The sequence below is a fragment of the Pelodiscus sinensis genome, chromosome 2 (assembly GCF_049634645.1).
Source record: "Pelodiscus sinensis isolate JC-2024 chromosome 2, ASM4963464v1, whole genome shotgun sequence".
Classification (NCBI taxonomy): Eukaryota; Metazoa; Chordata; order Testudines; family Trionychidae; genus Pelodiscus; species Pelodiscus sinensis.
The window spans coordinates 97506287-97522696 of record NC_134712.1 but is presented as its reverse complement, the minus strand read 5'-3'; the positions used below and the strand labels follow the sequence as shown (position 1 = coordinate 97522696).

At 41.6% G+C, this 16410-nt stretch overlaps 1 protein-coding gene across 8 annotated transcripts in view; it reads left to right on the top strand.

The window, feature by feature from the left end:
• The window catches only part of ZNF516 (zinc finger protein 516), a 151795-nt gene that overhangs the window by 54560 nt on the left and 80825 nt on the right, over positions 1-16410 (top strand). For all 8 annotated transcript variants that reach the window (XM_075921073.1, XM_075921070.1, XM_075921075.1 and 5 more), the window contains one exon: positions 5318-7339. In XM_075921073.1, coding sequence (XP_075777188.1) covers positions 5437-7339 — 1903 coding nt within the window. In that variant the 5' untranslated portion in view covers positions 5318-5436. The remainder of the gene's footprint in view (positions 1-5317; positions 7340-16410) is intronic.

Below are 16410 nucleotides of genomic sequence, written 5' to 3'. Positions count from 1 at the left end.
TTCCAATGAAACTTTTTAATCAAGTCAGCAGGGCCTGATGAAGTATACCCTAGAATCTTGTTTCTTAAACTGTGTTCTTCGGAACACTGGTGTTCCGCGGAGAACTCACAGATGTGCTGCGACCGTTTGAGGAAAAATAATGGCCGCTAGAGCCGCTGAGATGCAGTGGGTGGTGCGAAGGGTGGAAATGAGGTGGGGCTACCCGCGTTCCTCCTCACGTGCTTCTGCGCCTGGCTTGCAATCGCCTGGGAAAGCTTCGTGCCTTGGTTGCGCCCCTTGCCAGAGGGGAGGAGTGTAGCAGGGCCAGCTCTGATTGGCTATCTCTGCTGCTGGTCTGAGGATTCTGCCTGCCAGGGGAGAGAACTGCCCTACAGCCGCCACTCCAACCGGGTCTTTGCACCACTGCCTTTAGTCCTCACTTGTTACCCAGGACGGCTGAGGGGGGCCAGAAACAATGTTCCTTCTTTGTTGGACAACTTTTTTTTTTAAATGGATAGTGATTGACAGATTATATTTGGGATACTTAGATTAAAAAAGATGTTCCACTTTTTTCAAAAGATAATTAAAAAGATACTTAATTTATCATTGGCAGTGAGCGAATATCGTCGTCAATAAAAGTGTCATCTGGTGTTCAGGGGGCAAGGTGTGTGTGTGTGGTGGGTTTTTTTTGCTCAACCAAAAACTCTTGGTGTTCCTCATTTTAAAAAAAATTGTTTGCTGTTCCTCGGTCTTAAAAAGTTTAAGAAACACTGCCCTAGAAGAAGATAATATGATAAATAATAGCATGCATTCATCAAGAATAAATCATGTAAAAACAACAGGATAGCTAAATATTTAACTGGTTAAGTGGCTTGCCACATCGCTCCATGGGTGGGAGGTTGCTTGGACCAGGTCAGATGCCGGTTAACTGGGTACCTCAATAAGTATGCTGGTATGTCAGTGCTTACAAGATAATCGGGAGCCCGGTTACCCCTTTAAATCTGTAGAACCTAGGAGAGGAGATGACACCTCAGGAAGGTACTCTCAAGTAGCAGATAAGAGATCTATTTCTCGTCTATCATTTGAATATTGAATGCCTCAGAATGTATGCCTATTGGCATACTAACATGAGGCTAAATAAGAAACTGAACAACCTACAAAACAAGAAGTGTAAGGGTGTGATAGTGTTGGGCTCTATTAACAAAGACAAGGGATTATTCTGGTTTATCTAGGAATGTAAAGGAAGACATCAGATCTTCCACATAGGAGGCAAATGGGCTGTGTACTTATCTCCTAAATGGAGGGTCAGTGCCAACCTTGGCAATACGTCACTTCAAAAATTGGGCTGAGAATTAATTTGCAAGACATGAGAGTATCTCGGAAATTAAGTCTATGCTCTAGAGTGCATGTTACGATTTTATTTTATACTAGCAGAAATACCTAGCATCGCCCGGGGAAAATATAGTAAAAGGTGTGATGAATGAACTACGTCAATGATATTAACATAGCATATTTTAGTGGAAATATTTTTCTCTTCTATATTACTTTAAGAAATTAACATAGTACTTTTTCTGTTATCATAGGGAAAGAATCTCGTAGTAGCGGTTTATGTGACAGGCTTAACAGAAGAGTCCAGCAAATGCCTATGATCAGGCGTTACTAAATGCTAATTAGTGGCCCAATTGGGATTCTGGGGGAACTGATTTCGAGATGTAACCAATCCAGTTATTTAAGTTAAGAAATCAGTAGTATCCGTGCAAAATATTGATTTTTTTTTTTTCTATGATCAGGCACTACTAAAAGCCAATTATCAGTGGGCCCAATTGGGGCTCTGGGGGAACCGGGGGAACCAATTTCAAGAGATAACCCATCCAGTTTTTTTAAGTTAGGAAATCAGTAGTATCTGTTCAAAATTTGGTGTTTCTAGCTCTTGCCGTTTCGTAGATCTTTCGGGACAAACAAACTACAGTAAACTTCCAATAATCCGGCACCTTTAGGACCCAGGGAGTGCCGGATTATCAGATATGTCGAACTATCGGAAGAAGGGGGCTATGAGGGGTCTGGGGTTAGGTGGGTATGGGAGGCAGCGCTGCGGGACCAAGCCGGCAGCACCCCAGCTGCTCTGTCCCAGGCTTCCCCGAGTCAGCCACTGGTCAGTTTCAGCAGCAGCTGACTTGGGGACGCCCAGGGCAGAGCAGCTGGGGTGCTGTCGAGTTGCTCCTGTAGCGCCGCCCCTCGGGAGCAACCCGGCAGCATCGCAGCTGCTTTGCATCGGGCGTCCCCAAGTCAGCTGCTGCTGAAACTGACCAGCGGCTGACTCGGGTAAGTCCGGGGCAGAGCAGCTCCAATTGTCCGGCTGCCTGGAGCATTTCCGGGTTCTAGGTGGTGCCGGACTAGCAGGAATACCGGACCACTGGATGCCGGACAACTGGAGTTTTACTGTAACTAACTTTCGGAAATATATATAAGATATAACCAATTACTTCCAGTATTTTGGCCTGCTATTGTTTGAATCACTCTGCTTTGTTCTCAGTATAAACATATTTGAGTGCTCTGAGTTAAATGGAGCAATGCTCTGACGTGGAATTGGTAAGCTGGATGCATTGTTTCTTTGGAAGCAATGAATTTGTTCTGTGGAACATGGGCTGGACATTCCAGGGAAGTTATTGATGGGATCAAGGGTTGGGGAATCCTGATCAGTAACATGTACAGAGACTGCAGGGCCTATCACGCCTGAGGGGTGGGTGGTTTGTTTCTGGTGCAGTCAGGGAGCTGACCCATGATAGGCACAAACACAGCTTCCTCACATTATTGGCAGATAGTAGCGAGGGTCCTCACAGCCTTAGGTATTCCTAAGAAGCATCAAAGTAACCACAGCCTAGATTTTCAAAAGGGCTTAGGTGCCTAAAGATGCAGATAGATGCCCAGTGAGATTTTTCAAATGTGCTTAAGCAAGTTAGATACCCAACTCTTATTGATATTAATAAGAGTTGGTCATCTATCTGAGTATGAAAGAGCCTCCATGCCTTTGAAAATCTGTCCCCAGGAGTTTGGATGCTTATCCAAAATTCTTTGCTCAACAATCTGGTCTGGAATTTCCTGAGAGCAGATTTTTTTTCTGAACTTGATTCCTATTGAACATACCATTTTTGACAATGCTTCCAGGCCTGGAAAAAATAAAAATAATAGGACACGGAGTTTGAAGCTCAGGAAAAGTTTGGTTATGGTTCAGGTTGAGTTTTTAATTTATTTGAACTGCTTTATTCATTATTATTCTAAGGTTGGTTTCCTGGCTTATTTGTACATTTGGTATATCCTCTAGTTGCCTGAATGACATTATTTATCTAGCCAAGTATGTATCTTGTGGGGCTATCCCTCAGCTCAGTCCTAAACGGCTAATTTCAGGGATCAGCCGTTCAGATGCTCTCTTTGAAAACTTGTTGCCCAGCTAGAGATTTGAGTTCTTGATCAGATGTGATGTTCTCCAGATAATGTAATATCTCAGTTCTGGACATAGTCATAAGATAAAAATGTGTTGTGTTTTGAAAGAAATGAAACCAAATTTGAAGTGTGTTTCTTACATATATTATAGTTGTATTGATCTTGAGGAAAAGGTAAATAATGTGATGCTTACCTCTTAAAACTATCCACACCTAGTCACCAAAATTAATTATCCTGAAAATCTAAACTGAATTGTTTTTTAGAAAATGAAAAGTTAGATTGGCTTAAAAATAATCAGTGTTATTACAAGGAAATGCATCTGAGTACCTGCGATGAATAATGTAATAACTTTAGGTTGTGTCAGATTTATGATGTTACTTATGGTCAGACTGCATTTACTAATTCAGAATAATCTGAGGTGAATAAAGTGACAAGGCCTTAGACTTTGCAACTGTACATCTGTTTCTTTGATTTTTGCATCAAAAGTCTTCAGTGAAAAATGTGTACATGTGGTTGAAGTGGTGGTGTTCAGATCTGGCCACATCTTAAGAAATTGCTTTCTTGTCTAACTATGGAAGAAATGGATTGACCCCATCCATTAGCCCATACAAAATTCTTTCTTTCAAGTTCCAGCTGATTAATGGGGCTACATATAACGAAGAACCTTTTTCTTAGACGTGATAAATCGACCTCTGAGCGCACTCCTGTCAACTCTGGTACTCCACCACGACAAGAAGAGTAGTTGGAGTTGATGAGGGAGCAACCCCCGCCAACCTGACTGCATGAAAGACACCGTGCTAAGCACATTGACTTCAGCTATGTTATTTACATAGCTAAAGTTGTGTTGGTTAGATTAACGGGGTGGGGGCAGTGTAGACTAGGCCTAAGATTAATAAGGGGCCCCATTTTAAAGATGATTATTAGTATGCATATTGTCATGCATCAACTTCTAAAATTCTATTTGTTTATCACTGACCAATGTGATTTTGATAACTAAGGCCCTGTTTCAGCAAAACATTTAAGCACATGCTTACCATTAAGTTCTGTTGCCATCACTTTAATTACCATTTAAATACCATTTATTTACTTTGCTGATTTGTGGCTTAAGTCTTATATCAGCATTTTTTGCATATTGGATTCCCAACAGGAAACTCTTTAAATATACAGAACACTTTGTCAATCTCTGTATTGTCATTTCCCTTTTAATCAAAATGTGAAGCCCACAGCAATCTGCTTTCCTATTACATCGAGTAAACCCCACATCAAGCCCAGCAAAACTGCCCAAAATACACTTTAATGCAATGTTCAACATGGATACAGTATTCTATCAAGAAAGCTTCCAGAAAATTATTTGATTTCTGGTCTCACAAATATTTTTAAATGAAATTATACATGACTGTAAAGCCACAGACATAAGTGTAATAACCGCTTCAAGAAATGGTTTCCTAATGTAAAATATACATGTGCGCGCACACAAACACACCCTCTTAGAGTTCTCTCTTGGTTTTGAAATAAGAAATGTAAGAAATTTTGAAGATGGATTTTTCCTTTTGTTGAGACTTGATTCATACAATTTTTTTAGGAGGAAACCTCCTGGCACGAACATCTCTTTTAAACCATGACATCCATTGTCCCGTTGTATAAGTCATTGTTTTTACCCACACATATTTTAATTAATGTTGCTTTTAATTCTAACTATTTAGAGTAGACAGAAATTGTGCATTTGTGCGTGTTGTGGAATATGAATATAAGCTAATGGTTATTAGTAAAATAATTCCAAGTGTGTTTTAGAATTTTGGGGCTGGGGACAAAAATCACCCAAGGAAAAATTGAAGTAGTTTTACACCTATTGAAGAGTCTACTTACATAGTTTTTGTATTTTTGTTTTTTTTTTCAGATGCTCATTTGCTTACAGAACATACATGACTAAAGTGACACCCCAGACTCTTTTGAGCAATTGTTAAGGGATACTTTAACCTGAGAATGAAGAGATAAACACTTACTCGGCAGAGCCGTATGATTGAAACCACAACCCAGCCCTCTGTTATTGGACAAGGCTGTGTCCTTCTGCCCCAAAAAACCGATGTTGCAGTAGTTCAGATGGATCACAACAAAGAGGCAGAAATGGAATTACGAAGATCCTCTAGTCCTAGCAAGTTAAACAAGAATGATGTTGATGGCGACAAGTCCATGTGCCACAGCTGCTGCATCTGTGGTAAAAGTTTTCCTTTTCAGAGCTCCCTGTCTCAGCATATGAGGAAGCACACAGGAGAGAAGCCCTATAAATGTCCTTATTGCGACCATAGAGCTTCCCAAAAGGGCAACTTGAAGATACACATTCGGAGTCATAGAACAGGCACTTTAAGTCATGGGCATGAGGTGGAGTTGGGAGAAGCACAGCTTGGAGAGATGGGAGTCTCAGAAGGCCTTGATGGATGCACTAGCCCCACTAAAAGTACATCTGCCTGCAACAAGATTCTGAATGGGGCAACCCAGACAGACAACAGCAAGATTTTGTTGAGAAGCAGCAAGAAAGAGCTTGTCACAGAGACACTGCCTGCAGAAGATGGTAAGCAACCCACTTATCAGTGCACCTTCTGCAAAAACAAATTTGAGAGAAAAAAAGACCTGGAACAGCACCTACACCAAGTCCATAAGCCATACAAATGCAGGCTTTGTAATTACATGACACTGAGAGAAGAGACGCTGTTAAACCACATAGAGAAAGACCATATTACAGCTCAAATTCCAAATGGGGAAGCTTATTCTGAGAATTGCAAGAGTGAGCTGAATACAGGGGAATTTCCTTGTGAAGTCTGTGGTCAGGCCTTCAGTCAAACCTGGTTTCTCAAAGCTCATATGAAAAAGCATAGGGGATCCTTTGATCATGGATGCCACATTTGTGGCAGAAGATTTAAAGAACCCTGGTTTCTCAAAAACCACATGAAATCACATGGCCCAAAGACTGGGAGCAAAAACAAACCAAAAAATGATTTAGAGCCCATAGCCACTATTAATAATGTGATTCAGGAGGAAACAATTGTGACCGGCTTATCTCTGTATGAAGTTTGCACCAAGTGTGGAAATCTGTTTACAAATATGGAAAGCCTGAAAGCGCATAATGCTGTACACTTCAGAGCTCAAAGAAGCAGTACTGAGTACAAAGCTGAGGGGTTAATTGATGGAAGCCTAGATCCATCTGTAACAAAGCAGTTTTTCTTACAGTGCCTGAATCTGAGGCCATCTGTAGGGATAGATAGAGTTACAAGAGGACAGCCTGGAAAAAGGGTAGCTGAGCTGGATCCAGTCAATAGCTACCAGGCCTGGCAGCTGGCCACCAAAGGAAAAGTAGCAGAGCCCTCTGAGTATGTAAAATATGTGGGATGGGATGAAGCCCTTGCTGATGCAGATGTGACTTATGACAAGGATAAGAGAGAATATATTCTTGTCAGCCAGGAGAAGCGGAAGCGAGATCAGGATTCACCCAGTTCTTCCAGCAATCCCAAGAAGAAAAGCTGTGTCAGTGGGCGCTTGGAGAAGAACAGCAATGTGCAACAAGGAGAAAACGGTATTCTTGCCCAGAACGACCTGGACTATAGACCCTCGTCAAGGCAGAGCAGAAGGGCATCCCAGAACAAATCCACCGAGTGTTTTGAGTGTGGCAAGATTTTCCGTACCTACCACCAAATGGTGCTTCATTCTCGGGTACACAGAAAAGAACGCAGGAGCTGCAGTGAGAGTGGGGCCATTGTTCAGCCAGATCGGTATGGATCCAGCAGCGAGGAAGGGGATTCTGGTTCTGTTAGTGGGCCGAGCACACCAGGCTCAGCTTCTGCCCCAGAAGATTCTGTGACCTCTGGAATGGGTGAGGAGGGTGCTGAGGACAGCTCTGAGGAAGGAGTTCCTGAACCATCACTAGGTAAACCATCATACACAACGGTTCTCCCCCCTTTTTCCTAAGCTACCATTTCTTTGTCTCTAGCTCTTTTAGATCCCATGCCTGTCTTAGCCTCCTGGGGTCTGAATGTGGGACACAGCAAGGAGCAAAGGAGCAAAATGAGAGAGGAGCAAAATACCATAAGAAGCTTAAAATTAATGTGGATCAATTCTGTAGCCTAATTAACATTGTTTATAGTCTCAGTTCCATGATTCAACATTTCTGTTGTAAATAATAAAAGTGAGATCACAGGAGGTCTTTGCAAGATGCAGGTAAATTTGGATTTCAAATGAAGGACAACTGAGAGGTAGCTTAGTTACCCTTAGCAACGCAGTTACCTCTGCTGTTTGCTTCAGTATTTCTGCTGTTAGCTTCAATATATCAGTATGTTTCCTGGAGATCTAGTTTTGCCCTGATTTACACCTTTTCTGCTGTCAGTATACAGGTGTAATTAGAGTTTAGTTTGCCTGCTGTAACCTTGAAACACATAAACTTGTTAATTACTAATGAGAAAGGCATTCCTTCCTCTTTTCTTTTTCTGTGCTCTGCTTCCCCAAACTTGTGTTATAACTGTAAGGCTATAATTAATCTCTCTGGATTAAAGCAGTCCTTTGAGTTCAGTACTAGCTAAATGAAACAAATTATTCCCTAAATAGCAGCAAAGTAAATATTTAAAGAAATACTGAGTACTTCTATATCATTTTTAATTTTTGTTGTTTACTTTCCTTTGTTTATAATACCCTGTTAGAAATGAGAGAAATAACATTTCTTTCATTACTAGCCCTATGGTATTTTTCCTTTTTGACAAAGTGTTTTCCCCATTGTTTTCTTTCATGAAGAACTAACTTGTTTTCAGGAGCTTCAGTTAGGAAATCACTGGCACAGTTCTGGGAAATTTTTTTAAAGATATCCTTTAACAACTGGTTCCTGAATCTGGTTAATGAATGTCATAGAAGAATGAACACAATGTATTCCAGGATTGTGTGTTAAGTTATACATATTATTATTGATGGCAATGATAATGTGGTGCTGGATATTTTTTGTCACTGGACTTTCCCCTGTGATCATTTTAAGAGAGGTCAAAATTTGAACTGAAACTATTAAGTATACCTCTTATAAAATGCTGACAGAATCTGCTAGATTAGGGATTTTCAAACTCTGGCTTGTGACTTCTAAGGGCAAGCCACTAGCTGGCCACAAAACACTTCGTTTACCTGCACCTCTACAGGTACAGGCAATCATGCCTCCTGTTGGCCACGTTTCACCGTTCCCAGTCAGTGGGAGCCACGGGAAGTGGTGTGGACTGCCACACTGCTTCCCGCAGCTCCCATTGGCTAGGAACAGCGATCTGCAGCCAATGGGAATTGTGATCGCTCCTACCTGTGACGGCACAGGTAAACAAAGCATCTCGCCACCTGCTAGCAGCTTGCCCTTAGAAGCCGTGACCCAGAGTTTGAAAACACCTGTGCTAGATCATCTTCTGTCACAGAGCTGAAGTAAGATTTAACAGATAATCACTAGCACTCCCTCTAGGGAGAACTATTAATCCCCTGCCTCACACTCTAAAGGATTTAAGTAATTATAAAACACTTTCTTTTATAAAGAAAATGCCCTTTTTGGAAACAAAATTTGTCTAGCATTGACTTCACTGTGAGTTGTCAACTTTATTAGCTTCACTGGGACTTAAATCATGTCCCGGGTGAGCAGATCAGGAGCACATTAGATTAGAGGGTTAAATAAATGAAATACCAAAATCAAATTCTTATGTGTATCCCCACCCTTCTTAAAAACCACAGCTCTGAAAAGTACTAGTGACAGATAAGTATTTATGTAATGCTCACATGCACAAATAGTAGGCTCAAAATTGGGTCTGCCCATTTATTGTTGTATTTATACAATTTAAAAAATAAAGTGTGCTTGTTGCATTCATGTCAAAGTCCATAGTGCACTGTCTGAACCATGCCTGTCCAATTCATTCAATATATAATTATTGAAATGCAGCTTTATTCGGAGTGAAATGAGGCTGTGAAATTCTACCCATATAATGCACAATACTTTCGTGGAAACAGTTGTGATGGAAAATAGTCTCTCCAGAGACAGGCTCAAATCAGAAAAATTCCTTTCATATAATGCTCAAAGTAAATTATTCTGTTCTCTTCTTAATCATTTGATTTTAACTTTATCGTTTACGAACTCAATTAATCTTCTCAGTGCTGCTCTCATAAGTGAAAGCATTTTAAAGTTATGCAGCAATTACTCTTGTTAATAACCTGGTGCTAATAGTCATTAGGATATTTATTTTCTTGAGTTAGTAAATTGGGTCTCACTTTCCAAATTGAACAGTGAGAGAGTAACAAACTAATCAAGCTAAATAAAGATGAATCTTGGAAAATAGATGCATTTGCATTGTTTGGCCATATGTTTCCTTTTATATTCCACAACTTCGTATTTTAACACCTAACTATTCAGAGGGATTTTTTGTAGTTTAGAAAATTTCTTGTTGCTACTTCACATTAATGCAGTTTATTTAATATTTACTAGTGAGATCAATGAAGTGAACATTTTTCATAGCTGACAGAGCTTTCCAGTTGAAAAAAAATTAAGTGGAACACACAATTTTTAGGCCAAGATCAGTATCTTAATTTTCCCCATTTATATTTCTTTGATATGACAGTGTTATAGACATGCTATTTATACTGTTTTATACTATCACCAGTTCAGAGATAGAGGATTGGGTCATTATGTCCATCAGGTTTTATGAATACTTTGTTCAGATAAAGGAATTTGAGTGGTCTCAAGGTTGCTTTTTCAGTTAGGAGGCTCCTCCCCCACCTCTCTTTCTGAACTAAAACTTGAAGTCTATAGAGCATAGTCCAAATTCTGCCTTCATTTACAACCAGACAGCCCCATTAAAATCAAATGCTTTGTTACATTCTTTAAACTGTCTTTTGTCCTACTAGTGTTATGGTTTGCTACTCTCTACTGAGGCTCTTCTAGTTAATCTAACAGGGTCATGTGACCTTTTTTAGTCAATAGCAAAGCTCTAGCAGCAAGAGCAGTAGCCATTTAAAGTAGCTGTAAGTGAATGATATTCTCAATTTTTAGAGGTTCCTCTCTCCCACATTCATTTTACAGTGTTGTTTTTACTGAAAATGTGGCTGGGCAAACCTCGTGGTGCTCATGAGACTATTTAAAATTACATTACTTACTTCTATTTTCGCATCCTCACTTCCTTTTCCCATAACTTTTATATATTACTGTGGGACTGCAAGCCTGAAAGACAATAGGGCCTTGATTCTGGCCGTAGTTCAACGTAGCACTGAAGCAAATGATTAACTTTATACTGCGTGAACAGTACAGTGTAGCTGAGCCTGTGCTTTACTGGATTAGGACCAGAGTGCATGACACCTCTCAGACCTGAGTTATATTTGAGGACCAAAAAGTATGCACCAAATGCAAAATAACTCGTGAGTGTTTCAAAAACAGCATTTTCATACTCTTCACTTATCTTCTGCTCTGTTGGAGAAGTCGCATCATCCTTTCTCAGCCATGTGGGTTGTGTTGCAAACCCAGATTGCCATCCACCAGAGGATCCCAGACTGGTGTTTGGAGTACTTACAGACATGAAGAGATATGAAGGGACCATTATCTAGACCAGGGGTGGGCAATAAGGATGTTAAATATTGAGTAATTTACTAGTCTAGTAATTTCAATTGACTACTTGACTAGTTGATAGGCACTTTGGCATTTCGAAGTCCCACTGACTCTGGGCTGCACACGGGTGCCATCTTTGAAATGACACACAGAGCCCGGGGTCAGTTGGGAACTTCCCAGCTGACCCCGGAAGTCCACATGACATTTCCGCCGAACCCAGGCTCTGTGTGCTGCGCTGGAACCAAGGATCAGATAACTCTGGGTTCCATGCAAACGCTGCCTCGGTATTTCCAAGCAGCGCTGCATGGAGCTGACCCCTTGCCTCCTCTATCTTACAGAGGCAGCAGCGAGGGAGGGGGAGGGAGGAGGATCAACTAGTCCCATAACATCCCTGGTGGGCAGTTATTTTTAATGGGGGGGGCCACTCCAAGATTTTGGCAAGTGGTCAAGGGCTGCATTTCTACTGCATAAGTTTGGGATTTGGGCAGAGGGGTGCAGAAGAGAGCTTGGGGTAGTAGACTGGGGTGCAGGAGTGGGTGTGGAGTTTCAGAGGGAGTTTGGGTGAAGGAGGGGGCTGTGATCTGGTCAGAGGTTTGGGCTGCAGAGTCCAGGAGGGGGTATGGGTGCAGGAGAGGATTCTAGCCTGAGGGAGGAGCTCTAAGAAAGGTGTGGGGTCTGGGAGGGAGTTGTGACCTGGGGGAAAAGGGTACAGAGAGTTTAGGTGGTGGCTTGGTGCAGGAAGTTTGGGGGGGTGGGAGAGGTAAGGTCGGGGTGTCAGAAGCAGGCTCTGGCTGGGAGGTGCTTACCTAGGCAGCTCTCTATAAGCAACTTTGCAGGAATCTGAAGGCTGTAGTCAGAAGCTGCTCCACGTGGCTCTGCTTCAGGTAGGATGAAGGAATGGAGGGGGAGGAGGAGGCTTCATTGGCTGTCTCTGCTGCCAGCAAAATATCTCAGTTGCTATTGGTTGGAAACTGGCCAATGGGAGCTGAGAGATTTTGCTGAGGGGCGGGACAGAGTACAAAGCCTCCCTCCTCGCTCCCAGAATAGAACAGCCACATTTAAAGCAGCTGCCACTGTGGCTGCTCTCTGCTGTGCTTAAGGGTACCGGCAAGGTAGCTGTGGGCCGGATCCGTGGCTTGGTGGGCCGGATGCAGCCCGCTGGCAGCCTTTTGCCCACCCCTGATCTTGATTGACCTGTTGCAGCATTGCAGGCCACAGTACTCCTGCAGTAAGCCCATACCTCTGGCTGAGTTACTCAGATCCTCAAATCTTGGTTTTAAGATTTTAAGTTACAGAGAATCCACCATTTATTCTAATTTAAACTATCAAACTGCTGATGGTCTTTGACTGGCTGGCAGGTCACATGATGTTGGCTCTCCTTAATCATTTTAAAAATGACCAAGAAGTGCATTCCTGGTATAATTTTTCCATGTAAATAGTCACAGGATTGCCATAGAAATGTTATGCAAATGAGAGAGTGTGGTCTGTCGGGCCAAAAGGAGAAGAGGTGGTCAATGAGCTATATTTATTGTCTGTTAAGAAGGAACTGCACTATGAAAAGGTTTGATGATTCTGACCCTAGATATAATCTCTGTACTGTTTGTCAGTGGCCCGAAGGGCACCAACAAATATGGTTATGTCAGCATTTCCATTATGTTGCATTTGAAGCTGCCTAAGCCAGGTGCAAGCAGCTGTCACTGATCACTTGCACTGACTTGAGCTTTTTTAAAAAATTACTTTCAGTTCTTAACTAAAAATGGTAGGTTAGGGGTCATGCATCACTTCCATAAAAGTACAAGGAGTATCTGCCTCTGTTTTTATCCCAACTGTTTCCCTCACAAAGTATATAATTTTGACGAGTCTCCAAAAACAAAATAAAAAACAAACCCCAAAACCAAACCCCCGCAAAAAAAAAAAAAAAAAAAAATAGCAACAACTGGAGGATATGCAAGATAGTATCTCTATTTTGGAATGGAATGTGAGCACCCTAATTTGACCTCCTCACCATTGGCATCATTAAGGCACAGAACAATATTGCACTCCATATCAAAATGATTTTTAAAATAAAACAGTTTGTGAAGATACCTGCCACAACATTCTTGTCCCATTAGCTTGTGATCTGTCTAGATCTCTGTCTGCAGAGGTGTGTGTGTGTGTGTGTGTGTGTGTGTGTGTGTGTGTGTGTGTGTGTGTGTGTGTGTGTGTGTGTGTGTGTGTGTGTGTGTGTGTGTGTGTGTGTGTGTGTGTGTGTGTGTGTGTGTCCTTTTAACTGGATCTCTGCAAAGACCTTGTCCTCTCTCTTACCCCCCCCCACCAAAAAAAAAGTTGGTGTCTTAGTATGTTTGAACCTTAAGCGCTATGGCCCCAATTTGTTCATTAAAGCATTATGGGCTATATCAATTTTGAAATCAAGAAAGAAGCATCAACAAGTGATGCCATGACTGCTGGCTGGGAAAATGAGGAAGCGAGTTCAAGTAGTTTTAATTTAATATTTTCAGAGCAATAAACAAGCAGCTTAAAAACAATACTTTGTATCCTCCACTGTAGGGCTCATAGGGTTTTGTGAGGGAAGTGCATGCTTTCCCCTATATACATATTTTCTCTCTGAATGAAACAGTGAGAAAACTTGTAACTGTAGAAAATAGGGATATTTAACTTTTTATAGGTGGGCTAGAGGAGAGGGAAGTTTTATTATTCTAATATGGTCTTAGCAAGAAAGAAAGAAGGGGAGAGATCTTTGTGTCTGAGTGGAAACTCTGATTCAAGTGGCAAAGTAATTTCTCTTATACCGGGGGGAGAGGGGCAATAATTTTTTGCCGGAGGCCTCTTTGTAAACTTTTGAAGTGGCCCTGGGCCACACAGGAAGAGGCAGGGCATTAAGCAGAAGGGGCAGGGCCAAGATACTTCTGGGTTCCCCACCCCTAGACAGTGATTGGTCTGCAGGTGAGGGAGTGCCTTTGCCCCGCTCTCCCTCTGGTTCCTCCTAGGTGCGCATGCCCCTGGCGTGGGAGGAGACTTACTGTGCTCCTTTGTCCTCTGGCCAGAGCGCTCCCCTCCACTCTGCCCCTGCCCTGCGAGCAACGTGCAGCGCTTAAAAGCGTCACATGCTCCTGGCAGGGCAGAAAGAGGCTTTGTGTGCTCCCCTGCCCTCAGGCACTAATTGGCCTCAGGGCGGGCAGCGGCAGGGTCTCTGCAGGTCAGATTCGGCCCGCGGAGGCCCTTTAGCCCACTCTGTCTTACACTATGTTTTTCCCTCCTCTCTGCCTCAATTTTGTGTGTCTTGTCTTTCTCCCAGTCTCTTGCAGCTTCCTACATTTAAAAAAGCAACTCCTCTTTACTTTTGCTACTCATTATAGTTGACGCATGTTGTTGTTGGCTATTATTTATTATGTTTATTACAGTACTGGGCTAGGGGCCCACTGAGAATGGATCCTCAGTATAATAGACACTGTATAAAACCAGTAGTATGCAGTTCCTGACTTGACACACTTATAGCCTAAATAGGCAATACAGACACGAGATAGGGACCGGTTGGAGGAAACAGCCAACCAGCACCAGGAGCAAAATGTCCAGTCAAAATTGTTGAAAATACTCTAACAACATCATCAGTGTTGGAAAACCCCTGCTTAAAACTATTTCAGCAGTTGATTTTCTGGCTTTAGTGTCTCTCTGACTATTACACAGTTTTTTTTCTCTAAAGTCAGAGTCCCTTAAGGCTGTCTTCTGTATAGTTCTGGGATCAGAAGCTGCACTGAGATGTACAGTGGAGATTGGGAGAGCAAGAGAATGCTGAAGAGTGAACCCTTCAGACCTACTTCTATGGTAGCAGGAGGTTTTGCTACTACGGTTATAAAAAATATGCAAGAGTAGGATGTCACATCACTTTTATCTCATGCTCATCAGAGAGGAGAGAGCTCAGAAAGGATTTCCATTTACAAAAACAAAAGGATTAGGATGGCAGAAGAATCATGTCCTATTTTGGTCCAGTTTATAGTTATAGACTAGCCTGAATGTTCTTGATATTGAGAACAGAAAGTCAGAGCTCTTATTGTTTTCTGCATTATTGAAGTTCAAGGCACTAGGGAAATGTCTGTTTTTGTTTTAGTTTTTAATTTGTGCGGTGGGATTTCTTGAGGAATTAATGGTTAGACATTGCTTTGTGTAATATCTTGGTTAATGAACTGGAACAGGAACTAAAAACAGCATACGTGTACTTCAGGAGGTGTGGCAAACATCACTGACCACATAGGCATAATGAAAAATGACATACTTAACTGATAGCATATGATACCTATAAATTGGGGAATTTGGGAAAAAGCTGGAGGGAGATCTCTGAAGCCTATTGAAGTTCTTTAGGAGAGAATTTTTTGGCGGAACAGAATGGGAAAATGCTGCAAAAAATAGACACTTGTTCCTAAGTAGTGACAACTAACTTTTTGGGGATGTTAGAAACGTGATCAGGAAATAATATGAGATTCAACTTTGAAGCTTGTAAATTAATACATTTGGGGACAAGTGGTGAATTTTTGACCCTGTTAAAGACAGTGTGAATTTCTCAGGATTTCACCCGAGTAATCTAACAGCAATAGATACAGTGAGAGGGAAGTATTTGGAAACAGTTGTCCTCTATAAAGCAAGGGGCATCAGTGGATAGCAGAGCTGGCTGGCAATTTTTTAGGATGGTCTGAAGAGGCATAACTAAAAATAATAGGATGACACTGAGCAAAGGAAAATGTAGACACTCTCTTTAAAAAATATGCTTATCTTTAAGCACAAGAATTCCATTCCTCCCCCCAAAGTGATAAATGCTGTATTTAGTTTTAGTAATTTAAGAAACTAAAATTGAGTCCCAAGAATAAAATGTAAAGGGATCTGCCTTACAACGATTTGTGAATAAGCTAGATGATCTACTGTCCTTTCTGTTTTCTCTACTTTGTATGATTGATTAAATTTAGAAAAGAAGATATGAGTTATTAGCAAGGGGCATAAGGGAAGCTAATCTATAACATATTTGTACTTACAAGTGCTTCTTCTGTTTTGGTGTGGCTGAGGTGTAAGTAGATGCACATGTGGCACTGTAAGCCTGTAATTTTGGTCAGGGCTTCCAACCTCCCTGTAAAGAACAGGATATTTCAACGTGGGACACTTCTGTGTCAGGGATTTCAGAGCTCTGTAGAATGTAGCTGAGTTCTTACCATATGGGTAAAGAGAAATTACACACCGTTTGGTATCTGGCAAAACCCAAAAGGTGTATTGTATTTGCACTAGAGGGATATACATTTTAAAGTGCACTATCTGGATGTGCATTAAGGATGAATCTGCACTGCACCCAAAGCTCAAAATAAGCTACGCAATTTGAGCTAGACAAATTGCGTAGCTTATTTTGAGTTATTTTTGAA